Below are 19,657 nucleotides of genomic sequence, written 5' to 3' on the forward strand. Positions count from 1 at the left end.
ATATTTAGCACTACTTATATGCTATCTAATAACTATATAAATTATTATGCTGTAATTTGGAATACATGGCATATTCCTTTACATTAATGAATTCTGATCTATTACATGTGCTTGAAAAAGGAGCACTATACAGCTGGCTTTCTGAAACAGTTTCACCACATTAAAAAAAGAATCTAAGGAAAGCAAAGTCCATGAATAACTCTCTTCAGTCTTGCCACCTGTGGTTCAGAGTCAGACCTCAAATGTTCCATGAAACTTGTCTGAGACCAACACCTAAGGAACTAGCAAAAATTAAGAAAAAAACCCTTATTTCTCTAGCACACTAATAACTGAATAAAATTGCATTAGAAGCCTTAGAATGGGCCAGGAGACTGGAGGGGCACCTTTTTACAAATGTCATTGATAACGTTAATATGTCCAGTGGGAGGTTTTCAAAAGACACAGAGACACTCCCATTGATTGTCATCTTTTTCAACCCACTGATGTTCATTTAGGCCAGGGATCGGCAACCTTTGGCACGCAGCCCGTCAGAGAAATCCGCTGGCGGGCCGGGATGGTTTGTTTACCTGCAGCATCGCAGGTTCGGCCAATCACAGCTCCCACTGGCCGCGGTTCCCTCGGCCCGCGCTGCTTCCCGCAGCCCCCATTGGCCTGGAACGGTGAACCACAGCCAGTGGGAGCTGCGATTGGCCGAAGCTGAAGATGTTGCAGGTAAACAAACCGTCCCGGCCAGCCAGCGGATTTCCCTGACGGGCCGCGTGCCAAAGGCTGCCAATCCCTGATTTAGGCCTTTGAAAATCTCTCTCTTATTTTACACTTTAATATTTCCAAAATTGGAAAAAATATATATATATATATATAAACTTCAAATATTTTTTTTTCTGAGATATTGCAACACTCCTTTAAATTATTCTTAATTTGTTTGGCACAAGCACATAACAAACATTATTTATCTTTTCTATTGCATGTTTCTTTGGTTTTGCCTTAATCAAGTAATAGAGATTTAATAACAGGAAAAAATCTGCTAGAGTGATGAGACAGAAAAGAACATAGTGAATTTTAAGCACAAGTAAAAGTCATTAGTTCCAATGTGCCTGCCATGTTGGCTTTATCTTAAAGACATCTACCTATTTTCTACCATAAATCCTTTTCTATAATCCTTTTCTTCTATAGTAAACATCTCCTGATCTTATTAGTTGCTTATCAGGCACAGAGTAATGCATGATTTTTCTCAGAGTTGAACCAGCATATAATCAAAAGGCATTGGGACAAATTCTCCTCTCAGAGGTATTCAAGTGGCTTTCATTTGAAATCCATGGAAGTTGCACACAAGCCTCCTACAGCAGAAACTGGATTCTAGTTTGCACTGGAAAAATGAAACCTGGAAGTTATAATACAGAATGACACTCTCAAGCTGCACTCACCTTCCCATCTTACGCTTCACCCTGTATCACCACTTCGGCCCAGATCGCAGAAAAATAACTACTCGTTAAAGGTAATACAACAAGGCAGGCAAAAACCAGGTTTGTGAGAAAGGAAAATATTTGTCATATTGAATTTTACACAAACACAAAAGGCAGTTTTTGCATGCAGCTAAAAACTACTGTTTTCTCTCTAAAAAAAAATTGTTTTTGCTGTGAAAATGGCGAATTTCCAAGTATGACTAATTCATTTAAAACAAAAAACCACCCCACAATTCTGTACAACATTGTGAAATTTGCCATTTTTATTGGAAAATGCTATCATTCTCTGACAGGAATTACAGCATTTTGCCATGAGTTTAAATCTTAGAAATATGAGTATCTACATATGAATATTCACTAAGTGGTACTTTTACCCTGCACCACCAATTTAAATCAAGGCAGCAGGTACTAAGATACCACTTCCAGCTACAGATAACGGAAACTCCACAAAGAACCAGCTAACAATGTTCTAGCCACTCAGCTCAATTATTTGGCTAAAAATTCTACCACCGTCTTTAATCAAAATGGAGAGATAAGATATTTACTTGTTGTGTAACAGCCACAGAATTACCACTGTGGTGATGGGGTATTTAAATAGCTCAACATTTTGACCAATGTTGACAAAATTTCATATGTAAAATGAACTTTCCTTGCCTTTAGTCTTTTTTTGCTCTTGCTGAAGCTAAACATGTGATAGCACTTCAGTTCAAAGAATCCATCTGCTGTAAGCATAACACAATAGTGGATTTACTCACAAGTACTATTCATTTTACAAAATGTTTCACAAATTACAAAAGAGCTGAGATCACATTTCTAAGACAATATGGTTTGACTACTATGTTTAGATCCATGCTCAGAGGTCCAAATTGTGGTCTTAAACTGTAGTATATCAAGTATGACGCTGGCATACAAAGACAGTGGTATCTCTTAAGCCTGGTCTACACTGGGGGGGGATCGATCTAAGATACGCAACTAGACGTACCCTTAGCCATACAATACGTTGGTGTGCTTATTCTGTATGGAAATTGCATATACATAGAACTTTATAAGCAACGTTACTAAGATTAAAATACATACTGTGAGAAGGGGAATACTACATTTTATTTTGTATAGTAAAGGCTTAGAAAGCCAATGAATATATGTTGTAAACCAGGTAGCAATTGCAGGATATGAAAACTGCTTGGTAAAGAGGGCAATCTCTGTCTCAATGAAGTGAACAATTGAGAACAGATAATTTATTTGACAATATCCTGTTTATTTTTCTGATGCTGGAATGTTCATGAGGAGATTGTGATTTTCTTGAATTTATTCATTATTCTGATTTTCTCTACGGACTTTGATACAAAGTTTAACACTATAGATTGATCAGCTACAGTTCTGACTCAGTGGTGAGTCTGCACCCAACCCTGACACAGCACAAGGCCTTGGACTGTCCCAGAAACACCATGGGGCCCTGCCCCTCTACGCCAGGCACACAAGGTGTGGGCAGGCAGGCTCAACCAGGCAGGATACAAGTGTGGAGGGCCTTAATGTGGGGGGATCCAGGTGGGGGTGAGAGAATTCTGTGTGAGACAATCTGGGTGCAGGCAGCTCAGTCAGGGGTCTAGGTGTGGGGGGATCTGGATGCACAGAGGCTCTTTGGGGGATTCCAAGTGCAAGGGCTATGGGATTCTGCAGGGGCTTCCAGATGAAAGTGGTTGGGGCTCAGTGAAGGGGTCTGGGTGTGGGGGTCTCAGCAGGGGGGTCTGGGAGTGGGGCTTGGTGGGGTGAGGATCTAGGTGCTGCTAGTTGGGGGTCAGTGGCATGGGGGTCTGGATGTCGGGGGCTCAGGGTGGTGCAGGGGGGTGGGGCTCATCAGGGTGGGGGTTTCAATGCAGAGAGTTCAGTGGGGGGTGGTCTGGGCACACAGGTGAGGTTCCGGAGGCAGAGGATATGGGTACGGGGGGCTCAAGATGCAAGGGTTGAGGTTCAGTGGGGTGGGGTTTGGGTATGGAGGGCTAAGGGGGTGTCTGGGTAGGGCAGGTCCAAATGCCCGAGGGTTGGGCAGATGGGGGAGCAGCTCCCCGTACAGTGACCCCTCCCTCCACAGCTGAGGTGTGATGGGGGCAGGAAGCAAGGGAGGATGCTGAGCTTCCTGCAGCTGGGAGAGGTTTCTGGGGATGGGTCTGACACAGCCCCAGCCACTCCTTGCATGAGAAGAGGAAGTCCCATCCTCTCCTGCCTCCAGCCCAGCCAGGACTAGCAGCTGATTCTGGCTCAGGGTAGGAGCCAGTAGTTGGGTGTCCCCAGCCCTGAAGTGATTTACCTCTCCACTGGCTGCTCCGGGTGCCTGAAACAATGTACCTGTGCAGCTAGGGAGTGGTGCATGACTGCTCTTGCAGCTTCCTTTTGCTTCCCTGTCAGAAAGTCATTTTTCTGCAGGGAAACAAAGAAATCTGCAGGGTACATGAATTCTGTGCACACGCAGTGGCGCAGAATTCCCCCAGGAGTATCCACCAAACTTCCAGCAGCTCAATGTATCCAAAATAGGTAAGTAAATAAAAACTTTGGCCAAAGCTTCAATCTTGACTCAGGTATTCAGTTTGACCCCAAAATCTTTGACTATTATCACTAGCCACATCCCTACTATTAGTCACTTTCTTAAACACTGCTTTGCTAAAATTCTTATTTCAGTCTTCAGCTCCTTTCATCATGACTATTGTAATTTCCTTCTGTGTGGTTTCTTTAAACACCAACTCGCCATATTTTAATGTGTCCAAAATACTAATGTTCAACTCCACAGCCACACACCTCCTCATCTCCTTGCAGGTTCACAACTGTGTCATCATCAGCCTGAGATCGGGTGACCAAATTTCCCTATGCTGAATACGGGGCACCTGGCAAAATTACTCGTACTCAAGCGAGTTCAACAGCGATCAATCTGAACTAAGCAGTACAAATGTTCAAATTAACATCAAGTTGACTGAGCCCTAGGTTAAAAATAAATACTACGTAGTTTGATTATTTTTATTTACCTTCTTATCTTTTAAGGCTTTAGGGTTCACATGGTGAGGGGTGATATACACACCCCTACTCCCCACACATACACACACAGGCAGATGTGTCACACACACACACTGACCAATCCTCCTCTCCCTGCCCTGCACTCTCTGCCCTCCATGCCTGACTGGGCCTCCGGGGATGGATCTCCCTCTCCTGGTACCTGGTGCCGCGTCCTCCTGAGGCAACATGTGGGGGGCATGCAGGGTAACATGCCCCCACACACCCCCAATTTCTGCCAGGGAACCTGACTGCAGGGACTTCAGCAAACCCGGCCAGAGAGGTAGCTCAGCAGGGAGGATGCCTTGGGGATGGAGCAACCCCATGCTCCCTGGGAGCAGGACCCAGGGCGGGGTGGGGTGGGAGAAGAGGGTGCTAAGCCCCTGCCCCGGGGGCTGCTGTGTAGCCTGCAGGTTTGGGGTGTGAACAGGCTGGAAATTGCTCCCCTCCCCCACCATTCCAGAGCTTAGCTGAGGGGCAGAGAGTCTTCCCTGTGCCAGCGCTGTGCGGGGCTTTGGCACATGCTGGGCTTGGCTCCTCCTGGCCAGCGCCCTGGTCCGGAAGGTCTTGGGCTTTCCCGGGATGCCGGCCCAGCCAGAGGCAGTGGAGGAAGGAAGGAGCCTGCCAGAGAGGCTGTTGGTGACCTGAGCTCTCCGACCAGGGGCTGGTTCTCTGCACAATGCTGGGAGTGGGATGTGCCCCGCCAGGGGGAATATGGAGGAGCAGCAGGGATGGGGGGGGGGGGATAAAGGGGCAAAGCAGGGACAGGACAGCGAGAGGGGGAGCACATAAAGGGCCAATGGGTGGGCAGCAGAGGCAAAACATAACTGCCCACCGCCTGGCACCTGACTGCACTCATTAGCCACTGCAGCCCACAGCGTGCAGCCAGCACCATCTCGAAACAGGACAGGGGGGCACTGCTGACCGAGAGCCGGCATGCAGCAGGGGCTGCGCTGATGGACCAGCAGGGGGAGTGGTCAGCCCCAAGCGCTGCATCTTCACCCCGCCACTAGCCTTGCACACCCACCCCCATCGTCGGCCACTGGACCACACCCCCTCACTGCTGGTGGTGCGCGTGGCTGGTGAGCCGGGATCTGGCCAGCAGCAGGACCCACCAGTACTTATGGTGAGGAGATAGAAAATATGGGACAATTTGCCTGTTTTTAAGAAAAAGTCTGGAAACCTGCAGGAGGGCTTAAATACGGGACTGTCCCTTTAAAAATGGGAGGTCTGGTCACCCTAGCCTGAGACTCCAGTTGGTAGGAACAGAAGCAGCCAAAGCAGGGACAGTTGTACTGGGGTTGAGCAGGTAAAATGGGGCCCAGCCAGGGCCACACCTCCCACCTAGCATCTCCCCTAGACCCAATACTGTGGGAGGGGAGACCACCGTCACTCTGGAGGCACTAAGACCCAGGTGGTGCATCCCCTCCTCCCACCACATGGGCTTGGAAGAAAACTGCAAAGAGGAGCTAGTCAGACTCCAGCCAGTAGAAGGGACCTTTGGTCCTTTGAACATTCAGAGAACTGTCCACAGTTTTGACTGGATTTTCTCTGGCTTGTGCTGATTGACTGTTTGCTCCAGCCCTTCAAGTTCCAGCTGCTCTTTCTAACAATTTCTTCACCTCATTTTCACTCCACACCATCCTCCCTTGCACTGTTCCACTATTCCCTTCCCTTCAGCTTACTCCTTCCTAGCTACCCCTCCCCCAAAAACTGTAGAACTAACACAGGGGTCGGCAACCTTTCAGAAGTGGTGTGCTGAGTCTTCATTTATTCACTCTAATTTAAGGTTCTGCGTGCCAGTAATAGATTTTAACGTTTTTAGAAGATCTCTTTCTATAAGTTTATAATATATAACTAAACTATTGTTGTATGTAAAGTAAATACGGTTTTTAAAATGTTTAAGAAGCTTTATTTAAAATTAAATTAAAATGCAGAGCCCCCTGGACTGGGGGCCAGGACCTGGGCAGTGTGAGTGCCACTGAAAATCAGCTTGCGTGCTGCCTTCGGCATGCATGCCATAGGTTGCCTACCCCTGAACTAACATGTCGTTTGGTGCCATCACACTGTTCACTCTGCTTGTGTGTTAAACCTCTTTCCCGATTCTGTGTCTGTCTTATCTATGCTTATCTAAGCTCTTCGGGGCAGAGACTTTCTACTGCTTTGTTTCATACAGTGCCTAGCACAATGGGGCCCACTCTTGGTGGTCATAGAGTCATAGAAGATTAGGGTTGGAAGAGACCTCAGGAGGTCATCTAGTCCAACCCTATGCTCAAAGCAGGACCAATACCAACTGAATCATCCCAGCCAGGGCTTTGTCAAGCCGGGCCTTAAAAACCTCTAAGGATGGAGATTCCACCACCTCCCTAGGTAACCCATTCCAGTGCTTCACCACCCTCCTAGTGAAATAAAAGGCACTACTGTAATAAACATGATTAATAATAATTAACACTAGGAATCAGCACATAATCTCTTCTGTATCCATTATCCAGGCACTTTCTCTCAGTCCTGTGTCTCCAAGATTCTTTCTATTTATACAAATCTAAACAGGATTTGACTGTTTAGAGAGAGAAAACGTTAGGGAAGAGAGACCAGGGGATTTGAACTAAATAGGGGGGACAACCTAAAAGAAATCTCTACCATCATCCTCTGTAGAGAGAGAGAGAAAGCGGGGGTTAAAAATGTTTGGTATTGGAGTTTCCAGTATCCCTGTGTTCAGTCAATAATGTCTCAGCAAGACTTAGCCACAGCCCCCTTTTCGCTAGTGCGAAAAGATGTCATTTATATAGATATAAGCTACACAGCTGTTTATGCATATATAGCTATAACTGGCTTTGAAGCATTTTCTGATACTTTAGTATGAACGTCACTGTTAAGAATTAATTGCATTGTATCAAATCACAATCCCACAGAATCATGGGAATTGCCTTAAGGGGAAGGAAGGATAAAAACTTATCTAATCTAGATCATGAAAAAGTAGTTTTGGGGGCTCCAGTGACCGCACAGGACAAAGTTCCCTCTTTTTCTTATCAATAAGTCAAGGTAGCAGCATGCTGAAGTAGTTTTATTGTGGCTGTTTCTGACAGTGTTTTATTACCTAATCCACATTGATGAGTATTTGCTACATTCTGAGTTTTATAATGCACAAATCTCTCCCTCTACTTCCTGGGTTGATTAAAAAACACCCCAGCAACCCCTTCCCCCCAACCTCCCCCCACCCCTTCACCAACCCCTGATATCACAAAACTGAATAATGAACAGTCTGGGGACACTATTTCCAAATATACATCCAATTTGACAACGGGGCAATAGCAATGCATTAAAAATAGCACTGGCATAATTTGGTTTAAAATCCGTACTGGTGTAATGCTCTTGAAGCAATTACGTAACATCAACATATCAGCAAAACATATCTAAAAGCTAATGATTAGAAGTTTATTTTGAAGCAGCACAGTCCAGTGGATTGACCAGGGCGGTAGAAGACAGGCATTCCTGATTCCAGCTCTTCACTGATTTGTTCTGTGGCCTTGGGCAAGTCACTACCCTGAGGATAATAATTCTTATTTTCCTACCACACCAGGGACCTGTAAGATTTAATTAGTTAATGTTTGAAAAGCACTTTGAAGAGGAAAACTGCTATGTAAATGCTTATTATATAAATTAATAAGCTACAAAACCAGTAGTGTGCAAAATTTAAAAAAATGCAAATTTAGGTAAACATCTTTAGGAATATAAAATCCCAATATGCTACAGTTTAATAACTAACATAAAGTAACAGGCAATGCTTAGATCAAAACTAAAACCTTACAGGAGACAATTATATGGTTACCCAAAATATAGAACTTTATAGAGTCTAGGAAACAGGATCTTTAAAAGTTATTTTATTTGTGGTGGGTGGAAGATACGAAAGGGAGAGAGATACACACAGAGAGAATCCTCATTAACTACACAGTATTTCTGCAGAATCTCTAAAAGTGTAAACAAAGTATTTTTTTTTTTGTAAACATCCAAACTTTGTTAAAGTTTTGTGGTTGAATCCTGGCCCCAATACATTCAGTGGCAAAACTCCCATGGGCTTCAAGAAGCCCAGGATTTTAACCTATAATGATTTTATTAAACTCAGTTCTTTCTCCCAACTTATTTATCACACAATTTAAATATTTTCCTTTTAAAGAAAATATTACTACACCTCTACCCCGATATAACGCTGTCCTCAAGAGCCAAAAAATCTTACCGCTTTATAGGTGAAACCGCGTTATATCGAACTTGCTTTGATCCGCCGGAGTGCGCAGTCCCGCCCCCCCGGAGCACTGCTTTACTGCGTTATATCCAAATTCGTGTTATATCGGTTCGCATTATATCGGGGTAGAGGTGTACGTGTAATGGTACACAAGCTTAATGTCTAGCATTTAAAAGTGATACAGAAGCAGAGAACGTACACCCTAACGTCACTGTTCTTTGCTACATCCTAATCTATTAAACTGTTATCCATCACTAACCCTTGTAGTGGAGATAGGAAAAAAGAATTTATTGTAGACTAAGCTAAAAGGGTGTTTTTGTTTGTTTACTTTTTCAAATTAGCTTTCTTCTAGGAACAATTTGACAGTATCTCGGTTTCCTAATATATCATTATTTAAAGAATACTATATCCTTTCAAAACAGACAGTTATGTCAATTTTGCAGGAACTTACTTTTGATTTATAGCTTCAGTCAACCTGGCACTTGTTCAAGGAAATCTCTGACTCATGTGAAATCTGTTATCCTGGCAAGAGACTCTTTCAGATACACTAGCAAATTTCCACCCCAATGTCCCGAACCAATGTGCATGCTCCGAACAATACTGTTTGATTGAACTGACCAACCTTGCAAATTAAACTAATTTTTTTGTTTTGCACAAATTGTCCAAAACCATTGCCACATGCAAGAGGTACTTTATCACCTTTATAAAGAGAACAGATGGGGTTAAAATCACCAAGAAATCTATTCTTAAACAGCAAGCATGGTCATTTTGCATTGCTCCGGCCTATGAAGCATATCAAGTACACAAAGAGCTGTTCTATAAATATGTACAGGCCCTGAAAGTTCTAATGCTGTTGTGTCAGGATCCTTTAATATAGCTTTAGGAACACATATGATTATGAGAATTACAGTTCTATGATCTATTATGTGTTGTAAATGGCCACAGTAAATATACTGAATGAAATTAAATGAAAGCCATATTAAATGATGAACAATTTTGTTCAGAGGAAGAATGGTCCAGACGTTAGGGCACCAACCTAAGATTTGAGAGACCCAGGGTCAGTTTCCTACTCTACTACTGACTTCCTATGTGAACCTACATAAGTCACTTAGCCTCTCTATGCTTCACTTCCCCAACTGTAAAATCATCCCATCAAATCTATGCAAATTTTCAAAGTGAGCAGCAACAAGTGGTTATTGTTTCACAGAGGATAGATGTACTACCTGAGGAAGCAATGCTCCTGCAAATGCTGAAAAACACCTTCATTTACAGCTCCTGGAGACTCAAGACAAAGCCCTTTGTAACTAGAGCAACAAACTGATGTGAAAGATCTCTAATATAGTAATGGCATTGGCTGAAGCAGGGAAAGAGACAGTACAAGTGTGAAAAATGAATGGATGACGGGAACACAACTATAAATCTCAGGAGAAAAAACCATCCATATGTTTATTTAAGTTAGAGGGGTACAAGGAGACTCTGACCTGACCGTTACATACTATGTCTAACATTGCTACACATACAGTATTACTGGTCCCATACCTGTGCTACCTATCAGGTTTACAGTGGTATTCCTTTCCCACTGATATATTCTTAGAAATACAGTGTGCATTACAACAAAGCAGGATCATCATAATGATGTGACCCATCCAGAGAAGAATCTGTAGTTGAGACAGTGCTGCTATACTCAGCTTCATACAGCTGAGCACCTAACAGCATCCAGCCCAATGCATCGAGGTCCCACTATCTGGATAATCAGTATGATATGATATCCCAAATGAGTCTCCTGTTAAATTCATCACTGGTACATCCACAGGTATCCAGAGTCTCCCCCACCCCAAAGGCTCCACACCAGCACCAAAATTTTCTGTGACCCTATGAGCCAGAAGGCAAAAGCAAAAAGCTTCCTTGTGCAGCATTAATTTGCTTACCTCCCCACTTCTTAATATATTTTTTGAAATTCTTCCCTCAATGGAGATCTCTCACCTTAAACTCGTTAAGCCAAGGGATCAGCCACATGGGGCAGGAATCCCACACCTACACAAACACCTTGGGGGTGTGGCCAGATATGCTCTCCCACCTCTTGGGACCCAGACATGGTCTCAGCTGCCTAAACCTCCCATGAAAGACCAAAGAGATGGTATGGGGGGAAAAAATTAAAATTCCAGTTTGCTTTTCCAAAATGTACCATTTTAACACTGCACTAACACAGACTTTGTACTAAGGGCAAATCTGGTTTCCAACTTGTGCAGCAAAACCACTGTAATTTCATTGTAAAGGGGAAGCAGGATTCCAGCACCTCATGTAATGATATGCACCCCATGCACCATAGTAACCAATTATTGGGGGCCACATGGGCATAAGCTGGCTGGGCAAGGGAAAGAGACCAGGCTGAGGGAGAGGGATGACATGCTGCATGAAATGGGGGGAGGAGGGGAGACAGTGGGCAAAGCACTGTATCTTTGGGTGCTCTACTGCTTTTTTGTGGCCTGGTGCATGAGTCTTACCATAAGCCTCACGGAGATCCCTAGTGCACATCTAGTATCCGGCTCTTAATAGAGGTTGCTGTCCTATGAAGCTCAGTCCTAAGCTGTTAATGGTGATAAGATTCAGTGTCAATCTTCCACTTTCTTATTAGAAATATTTATACATCAATACTAGGGCCCTACTAAATTCAAGGTCCATTTTGGTCAATTCCATGGTCATAGGATTTAAAAAAAGTGTAAATTTCATGATTTTAGCTATTTCAATCTGAAATTTCATGGTGTTGTAATTGTAGTGATCCTGTCCCAAAGAGGAGTTGCGGGGGGGGGGGGGGTGTCACAAGGTTATTGAGTGCGGGTTGAGGAACTGCTGATGGTGGCGGCGTTGCCTTCAGAGCTGGGCAGCTGGAGAGCAGCGGCTGCGGGAGCCCAGCTGTGAAGGCAAAGCCACCGCCAGCAGCAGCACAGTAGTAAGGATGGCATGATATGGTATTGCCACCCTTACTTCTGCATTGATGACTGCACAGCTGGGCCCTCAGTCAGCAGCTGCCACTCTCCTGCTCTGAAGGCAGCGCAGAAGTAAGGGTGGCAATACTGCAACCCCCCTAAAATAACCTTGTGACCCCCCCTGCAACTCCCTTTTGGGAAGGACCCTCAATTTGAGAAACGCTGGCCTCTCCCGTGAAATCTGTATAGTATAGTGTAAAAGCACACAAAAGACCAGATTTCACGGCGGGAGACCAGATTTCACGGTCCGTGATGCGTTTCTCATGGCCGTGAATTTGGTAGGGACCTAATCAATACAAATATGCATGGCACTCTACCAACACAGATGTGACATGTTGCTCACAACCAAGAGATCTCTATCATCTACACACTTAAGGCAACTAAGCCCAACAACTGTTAGCAGCTGGAACAAATCTTCAAATTACACTGCCTTAATTTTATAATATATATTATAACTATACCTCTACCCCGATATAACGTGACCCGATATAAGGCAGGTTCGCATACAACACGGTAAAGCTCTGACACGCTGCTCTGAGCAGCGTGTTAACGGTGCCGGGCCAGTCCGGGGCCGAGGGGTTGGATAAGGGGCAGAGGGTCTCGGGGGCGGTCGGGGCTCCCCCCCCCAGTAGTCTGGGAGGCAGGAGCTGTGGGAGGGCACTTTTGGGGGCCCCGCAGTCCCAGAGTGGCCCGGGAGATTAGTGGGGGGCCGGGAGCAGCCCGTTCTGCTTCCCTCGCCCTGGTCGCAGGGTGCTTACTCTGGCGAGCCGCATGCCAGAGGTTGCTGATCCCTGATGTAGAGGATGGCTGTTTTCTAAAATTCACTGTTACATCAAAATTAGTTCACGCTAAACAAATGTTTTGAGCAAATACACCTCTACCTCGATATAACGCTGTCCTCGGGAGCCAAAAAATCTTACTGCGTTATACGTGAAACCGCGTTATATCAAACTTGGTTTGATCAGCCAGAGTGCGCAGCCCTGCCCCCCCAGAGCACTGCTTTACCGCATTATATCCGAATTCATGTTATATCGGGTCGCGTTATATTGGGGTAGAGGTGTATGTTAAACTAAGCAACCGTATTTTGCACACAAACTCACCAGCGATCACAATGAAAGACAAATTATGGTAGATATAGCAGCGAAAGACAAATATATATATTCCTTATAAAGTTTAATTTCTGAAAGTGAAGTAGGAAAAGGCCCACTTCTGTCTAGCACCACGTACTATTCACAGCACCTGCTGGCCAATTTTTCATTTCTTAAAAAAGTCAAGATTGCACAATATCAGACCCATAAAGCACAGAAAAATGTCATTGGCATGCAGATCCCGCCATGCCTTTTTGAAGGTGTGGTCTGTCCTTTCAACGCCTGTCCTACAATCTGGCACTTAAAGGCATGGCAGGTTCCCCTTACTGCTTTAGTCAAACACAAGTTATTGGCCTTGAAACCGGGGAAACTGAGTGAAATTTAAGAGCCTGTGAAAGACTGGAGATCAGACTAGATGACCTAATGTTCCCTTCTGGCCTGTAACTCTATGACTATCTTAAATATTACGTTAATTCTATATTTAATTATTAGAAGAAACTTAATATCTCACTTGTGAAACAATATGTTCTACAAGATCTATGGCACCAGGCAATCACCTGTATATCCAAGGATGGAAACAGATTGATTGAGATAGGTACAATATACTGACACTTCTTTCTAGATTCGCAGCTGCGTATGTGGTGTGTATGACAGAGATATATGAAGGAAATATGATAAATTTACAAATCACAGTCAAATTAGATTTCCTTAGTGTGGCTTTTGAAGCAAACTAACAGATTACTATTTAAATAAAAACTGTAGCAAGAATGTGTTGATTTTAGGTTACTGAATGTCTTAATTTAATTCTTAATCTCAAGATCTGGTTAAATAATATTCAACACATTTCCCCCCTATGACTCCAAAAATCAATCATGGAATAAATTATTAGCCAAAAAAAAAAAGCTTTTCATTATTTGAACAGTTTTACAGATGTTCAAATAATATTAATCAATTAAAATAACTAACATTTGCCTGCCAATCATATATTAAAATAGTTGCAATTCGACCTCTCTTCTCCATTACTCAATCGGCACTATTTAGTACAAAAATAGATTTATTTTGGGTTATTTTTATTTTTCTGTCTTATTACGTGTTCTATAAACTGGAAGAAAAATACTAGGCACTTCAGGTCCTGGGATTTGTAACCAGTAAATCCAGAATGTGGTGCTAAATCATCAATCAAACAGAGCCATCAACAGTGAGACATCTGTCACGTACCTTGCTCTGCTGAGAACTTCCTCAGCATATTGAAAGAGACCAATTAAAGCAACAGAGAGAACACAATGTCCTCTCCATAACTTAATCCCTCTTTGCTTGAGTGGGATATAAATTGGTGCTTGGTTGTTACTGTGGTTGACTGGAACCTGAATGAATCAAAATCTATCTCTACACAATGAGCGAGGGGTGTGATTTCCCCGCTTGAGGACACATACTTGTGCTAGCTCTCATCGAGTTAGTGTGAATATCAATACCAGTGTAGCTGCCACAAAGACATGGCACGGATAGGTTTCAGGTGGGTTTGTATTCAGCACCGCTCTCCTGTGCTTCTGCTGCCAGTGCTACTGGGGCTATGCTGCTATTTAATGCTCGCGCTAGCTAGAAGGGAGCTAGCTTGATATGTGTACACTAGCCGACGAATGACAATGCTGACTCATAGTGTAGACATAGCCAAAGTCTCATTGGTGAATCCCATGCTGGGTTATTCAGTTCTGAGAGGCAGGCCCTCCCTCGGATGTGATGACTCATTACGTTAGCCATATCCTCACACACTGTCAGCTACCAATTCTCCAAGCAGTTTGTACTTGGAGAATCTATACTGCCAGTGCACAGACTCTCTTTTTTGGGTGGTATCAGGGACATAAAGTTAAAAAAAAATTCTGGGGGTGGATCAGATGCACGCCATCTGCCCAAATTATGCAAAAAATGCATTCACCCAATATGTACCTTCTCAGACTTTGTTTGAGCAAATAATGTATCACTTTGCAACTATCAACTTTTCGGCTGATTCTAGTAAGTATAAAACATCAGAGTTATCTAATTGTTCTAGTGCCTTTAAACCCCAGGTGAAGTTTTTTGATGCATTCATGACAAACATTGTTTAGTATTTTAATCTCACTTTTAAAACTTCCATCTTTTGATTTATTCAGCTGAAGGAATATATTATTTTGCAAGCCTGGAGACTCAAATTCTATTTCTTGCTCTGCTTCAGACTTCCAGCTTGATCTTTATACTTTACCTCATTTTCCTCACCTATAAAATGGGGATGGTAATACTTATTTACATCACAGTGGGTTACCTTCTAGCTGCCATGGTGATGGAGCAAGCTCATGCGTCAATAAAATTAATAAATACAATTCAAGCAAACTTTTAATGAAAAAAAAACCCACTAACAAAATAAAAATTGAACCAAAGAGTTATAATTTGCCTAAAAATAAACAGAAAAATAAAAGTAATGGAAAAACCTGACTGGAGTTTTTTACTAATTTTCTTTCATGTATGTTCTTCCTTTGGAAAACTGTAGATAATTCTCTCTAGAAAGCACTGTGAGAGACCTCACAATTCTGCCATGAGCCAAGGAAATTTTTTTAGACAAACTGAATAATTTAACAAAGGTTCCCCCTTAAACAGAAACACCAAAACTTTGCAGTTGTATAAAGGAGAAGAAACAATTTCACTCTGAAATTTGTTCTAACAATGAGTCAGGACCACACCAAAAAAAAAAGAGAGAGAGAGAGAGACAGCAATCTCCTCCTGAAGGGACTGAAGCTGAACAGAAAGATGCTGCCATGTATGCTGGCTCAGAGCTCGGATGACATATCTGCAGAATAGCTGATGACTGGTGTTTCCATTAGCCATTGAACACCTTGACAATACTTATCTCATCCTGAGAATGTGATACTTACTCTTGTACAGCTCTGGCTATGGAGAGGGCCGTGGATCCAGTTTCATTAACACTATCTAAGGTCACATTTGGCAGGTCATCATCATCACTGTCACTTTTAATTTGTCTGGGAGATATGCCTCGGGGGTCCATTTGTGCTGGAAAAGAGACATATAATGGATTAAAGTTAGTGTGATGAAACTAATCTTGTCCCAGAACAACATTAAGGTGTACAACACTTCCATATTGTTATACTGTATATAGCAACTTTCTCCTTTAGCTTCACAAGATAATGAATATATGAAATCATGTAGTGTAGCTTCTGTTAGCTACCGATACACACAAACATATTTGCAAATGCACAAAATGTCAATATATGTATTTTATATATATGGATACTGCATACCCATGAACCATTAAAATAAAATAAAATTGCACATATATTAATCTTTAAACATGCATTTTACCTTTAAGGCATTTATTTTAGTTGTCTTTTGGGGATGTTTTTTGGTTTCGTTTGTATGATCTTACATATTTCCGGATGGAGATTTAGGGCAAAAATTTAGTGGTCACTTTTGCCCATCTTGAGACATCTAAGACCTGATTTTTCAAATTAGCAGAGCACTTGCAGCTCTCACTCAAAATCAACCAGTGATCTCTCAAGTGCTCCTTGGACAGGAAGAACGGCCCAGTGGCTAGGGTGCTATCCTGGGTGTGTGTAGAGACCCAAGTCCAATTCCTGACTCCATTGCAGATATCACGTGACCCTGTATTTCAGTTCCCCAACTTTAAAATGGGGACAAAGTACTTTACTACTTCACAATGGTATTATGATACATTAAAGATTGTGAGGCATTCAGATACTCCTCTTATATGGGCCATATAAGTAGACAGCTGAATTCCCAAGAATCAGTTGCCACTGATTGAGATTCTCACAGTTGAGAACGTCGGTCTTAATGTTTAGTTTATCAATGCACTGTGCACAGCCTTTAGGCACAGTTGTCATTTCTATTTTGTTGTTAAAGATCTTAATAAAGACAATATTTTAAAAAAACATTCAGTAGGCTAACATAGTAAGTCAGATATTTACATATCAAGAAATACAGTAGTGGGTGCACTTACAGAAATCAATTAATTACACTGGTCTACAATTTTTGAGAAGTCGTCTGCTTCAGAGATAAAATGTGCTATTTATTATGTATTTTGATGTGTTGAATTCAAATATGACAATTAAAACAACTGATTGGCTACTGTTTCTAAGGGTATGTCTACACTACGAGAATAGTTCGATTTTAGTTAAATCGAATATGTGCAATCGATATTAGAAAGTCGAACGTATGTGTCTACACTAAGGACAGTAATTCGACTTTGTCAGTCCACACTACCAGGGAAAGCGTCGACATTGGAAGCAGTGCACTGTGGGCAGCTATCCCACAGTTCCCGCAGTCCCCGCCGCCCATTGGAATTCTGGGTCGATCCTCCAATGCCTTCTGGGTAAAAAAATGTGGCGAGGGTGCTTTTGGGTAACTGTCGGCATCCGTCAGTCACTACCGCCCTTCCTCCCTCCCTCCCTGAAAGCGCCGGCGGGAAATCAGTTCGCGCACTTTTTGATCAGTGACAGCGCGGACGCCACAGCACTGCGATCATGGATCCCGCTGCGACCATCGCTGCAGTTGTGGCCGTTCTCAACACCTCGCAGCTTATCATACACCTTTCCCTGAGGCAGATGCAGAGAAATCAGGCGAGGAGGCTACGGCACCGGCGTGAGGGCCTGAAGTCGGAGAGTAGCACAGAGCTGTCAGAAACCACGAGCCCCAGCGCCCAGGACATCACTGTGGCAATGGGGCATGTGGATTTTGTTGAACGGCGATTCTGGGCCCGGGAAACAAGCACGGACTGGTGGGACCGCATAGTGCTTCAGGTCTGGGATGAATCCCAGTGGCTGCGAAACTTTCGCATGCGGAAGGGGACTTTCCTCGAACTTTGTGAGTTGCTGTCCCCTGCCCTGAAGCGCAAGGACACCCGCATGCGAGCAGCCCTGACTGTCCAGAAGCGAGTGGCCATAGCCCTCTGGAAGCTTGCAACGCCGGACAGCTACCGGTCAGTCGCGAACCACTTTGGCGTGGGCAAATCTACCGTGGGGGTTGTTGTCCTGCAAGTAGCCAAGGCAATCGTCAAGGTACTGCTGTCAAAGGTAGTGACCCTGAGAAACGCGCAGGCCATCATAGATGGCTTCGCTGCGATGGGATTCCCAAACTGCGGTGGGGCTATAGATGGGACTCACATCCCTATCCTGGGACCGGGCCACCAGGCCAGCCAGTACATCAATAGAAAGGACTACTTTTCAATGGTGCTGCAAGCACTGGTGGACCATCGGGGACGGTTTACAAACATCTACGTCGGATGGCCGGGCAAGGTTCATGACGCTCGCGTGTTCAGGAACTCTGGTCTGTTTAGACGGCTGCAGGAAGGCATTTACTTCCCGGACCACAAGATAACTGTTGGGGATGTGGAGATGCCTACAGTGATCCTCGGGGACCCAGCCTACCCGCTAATGCCCTGGCTCATGAAGCCCTATACTGGCGCCCTGGACACTGAAAAAGAACTCTTCAACTACCGGCTGAGCAAGTGCAGAATGGTGGTGGAGTGTGCTTTTGGCCGTCTCAAGGGGAGATGGAGAAGCTTACTGACTCGCTGTGATCTCAGCGAAACCAATATCCCCATCGTTATTGCAGCTTGCTGTGTGCTCCACAATCTCTGTGAGAGCAAGGGGGAGACCTTTATGGAGGGGTGGGAGGTTGAGGCAAATAGCCTGGCTGCTGATTACGCCCAGCCAGACAGCCGGGCGATTAGAAGAGCCCAGCGGGACGCGCTGTGCATACGGGAGGCTTTGAAAGCCAGTTTCAAGGCTGAGCAGGGTACCCAGTGACTTTTAAGTTTGTGGACACAGAAGCTGAACTTGCCCCCGTTTCTTTACCCAGTTGCCGTCGACTATCCTCTCCAGTTACATACCCCCTTCACCCCCTTCCCAAAAAATAAAATCTGTTCTGTTTTGTTAATGGACACCGTTGTCTTTATTACTGTTTTCGCGGGAATGTTTTAAACCTGGGACGCAGACTGTGGCGGGGGGCGGGTTTAGTGTTGTGATGCAAATGATGCTTCTAAACTCCAGGAATGACAGGCTCCGCGGTGGTGGACTGGTTGTTTCAACGGAGCCTGCCAGCCCTCCTGGCCGGGACTGCGTGTATGTGTCGGCTATGTGACTGTCTTGCAGGGGGAGGAGGGTTACAGATCCCCTGCTGCGCGGCTCTGTGATCCAGGGTAAGGACCGCTGCATAAGATCTGTAACTGCCCTCCCCCGCCACCAAGTCACAGAGCAACACCCCCCCCCCCCACCACACAGAACATGAAAACCACCTCCCAGACTGACCAGGATAACTAGTCACTGCACTGTATATGTGCCCTGCTGCTGGACCTGCCCCCTGCTAAAGGTGACTGTCCTGTCCAATTACCAAGCCCCTTCCCCCCACTTCAGACAGACTCTCATCTAAAAGAAGAGGATGGAAACAATAATGAACAAAAACGTATTTTTTATTAACAACCGCACATGGAAAGGGGGGGGTGAAACTTGGACGGGGTCTTGTGTGAGGCGGGTAGGAAAGGACTTTTCAAATTTTGGGGAATGAGAGCCTTCTAGTGGTAGAGCAGTCCGCAGGGGTGGAGTGAAATTTTTCACGGCCCCTTCCGCCCCTCCGTGTTTGGACTTTGGGTGAGGGGGGTATGGGACTTGGTGGCGGGGCAGGGCAGTTAGAGAGAGACTGCAGCGGGGCTCTCTCCTCCTGCCTCTGGTCCTGCAGAACATCCACAAGGCGGCGGAGCGTGTCCATTTGCTCCCTCATTAGTCCAAGCAGCGTTTGAGTAGCCTGCCTGTCCTCCTGTCGCCACCTCTCCTCCCGTTC

The 19,657-nt window shown here is 44.4% G+C and overlaps 1 protein-coding gene across 4 annotated transcripts in view; it reads right to left on the minus strand.

Annotated features, from left to right (window-relative positions):
- The window catches only part of KLF12 (Kruppel like factor 12), a 341,374-nt gene that overhangs the window by 76,571 nt on the left and 245,146 nt on the right, over positions 1–19,657 (minus strand). For all 4 annotated transcript variants that reach the window (XM_026660877.2, XM_026660850.2, XM_026660911.2 and 1 more), the window contains one exon: positions 15,721–15,856. In XM_026660877.2, coding sequence (XP_026516662.1) covers positions 15,721–15,856 — 136 coding nt within the window. The remainder of the gene's footprint in view (positions 1–15,720; positions 15,857–19,657) is intronic.

The sequence above is a fragment of the Terrapene carolina genome, unplaced genomic scaffold, assembly GCF_002925995.2.
Source record: "Terrapene carolina triunguis isolate 2854851 unplaced genomic scaffold, T_m_triunguis-2.0 Scaffold21, whole genome shotgun sequence".
NCBI classification, from domain to species: Eukaryota; Metazoa; Chordata; order Testudines; family Emydidae; genus Terrapene; species Terrapene triunguis.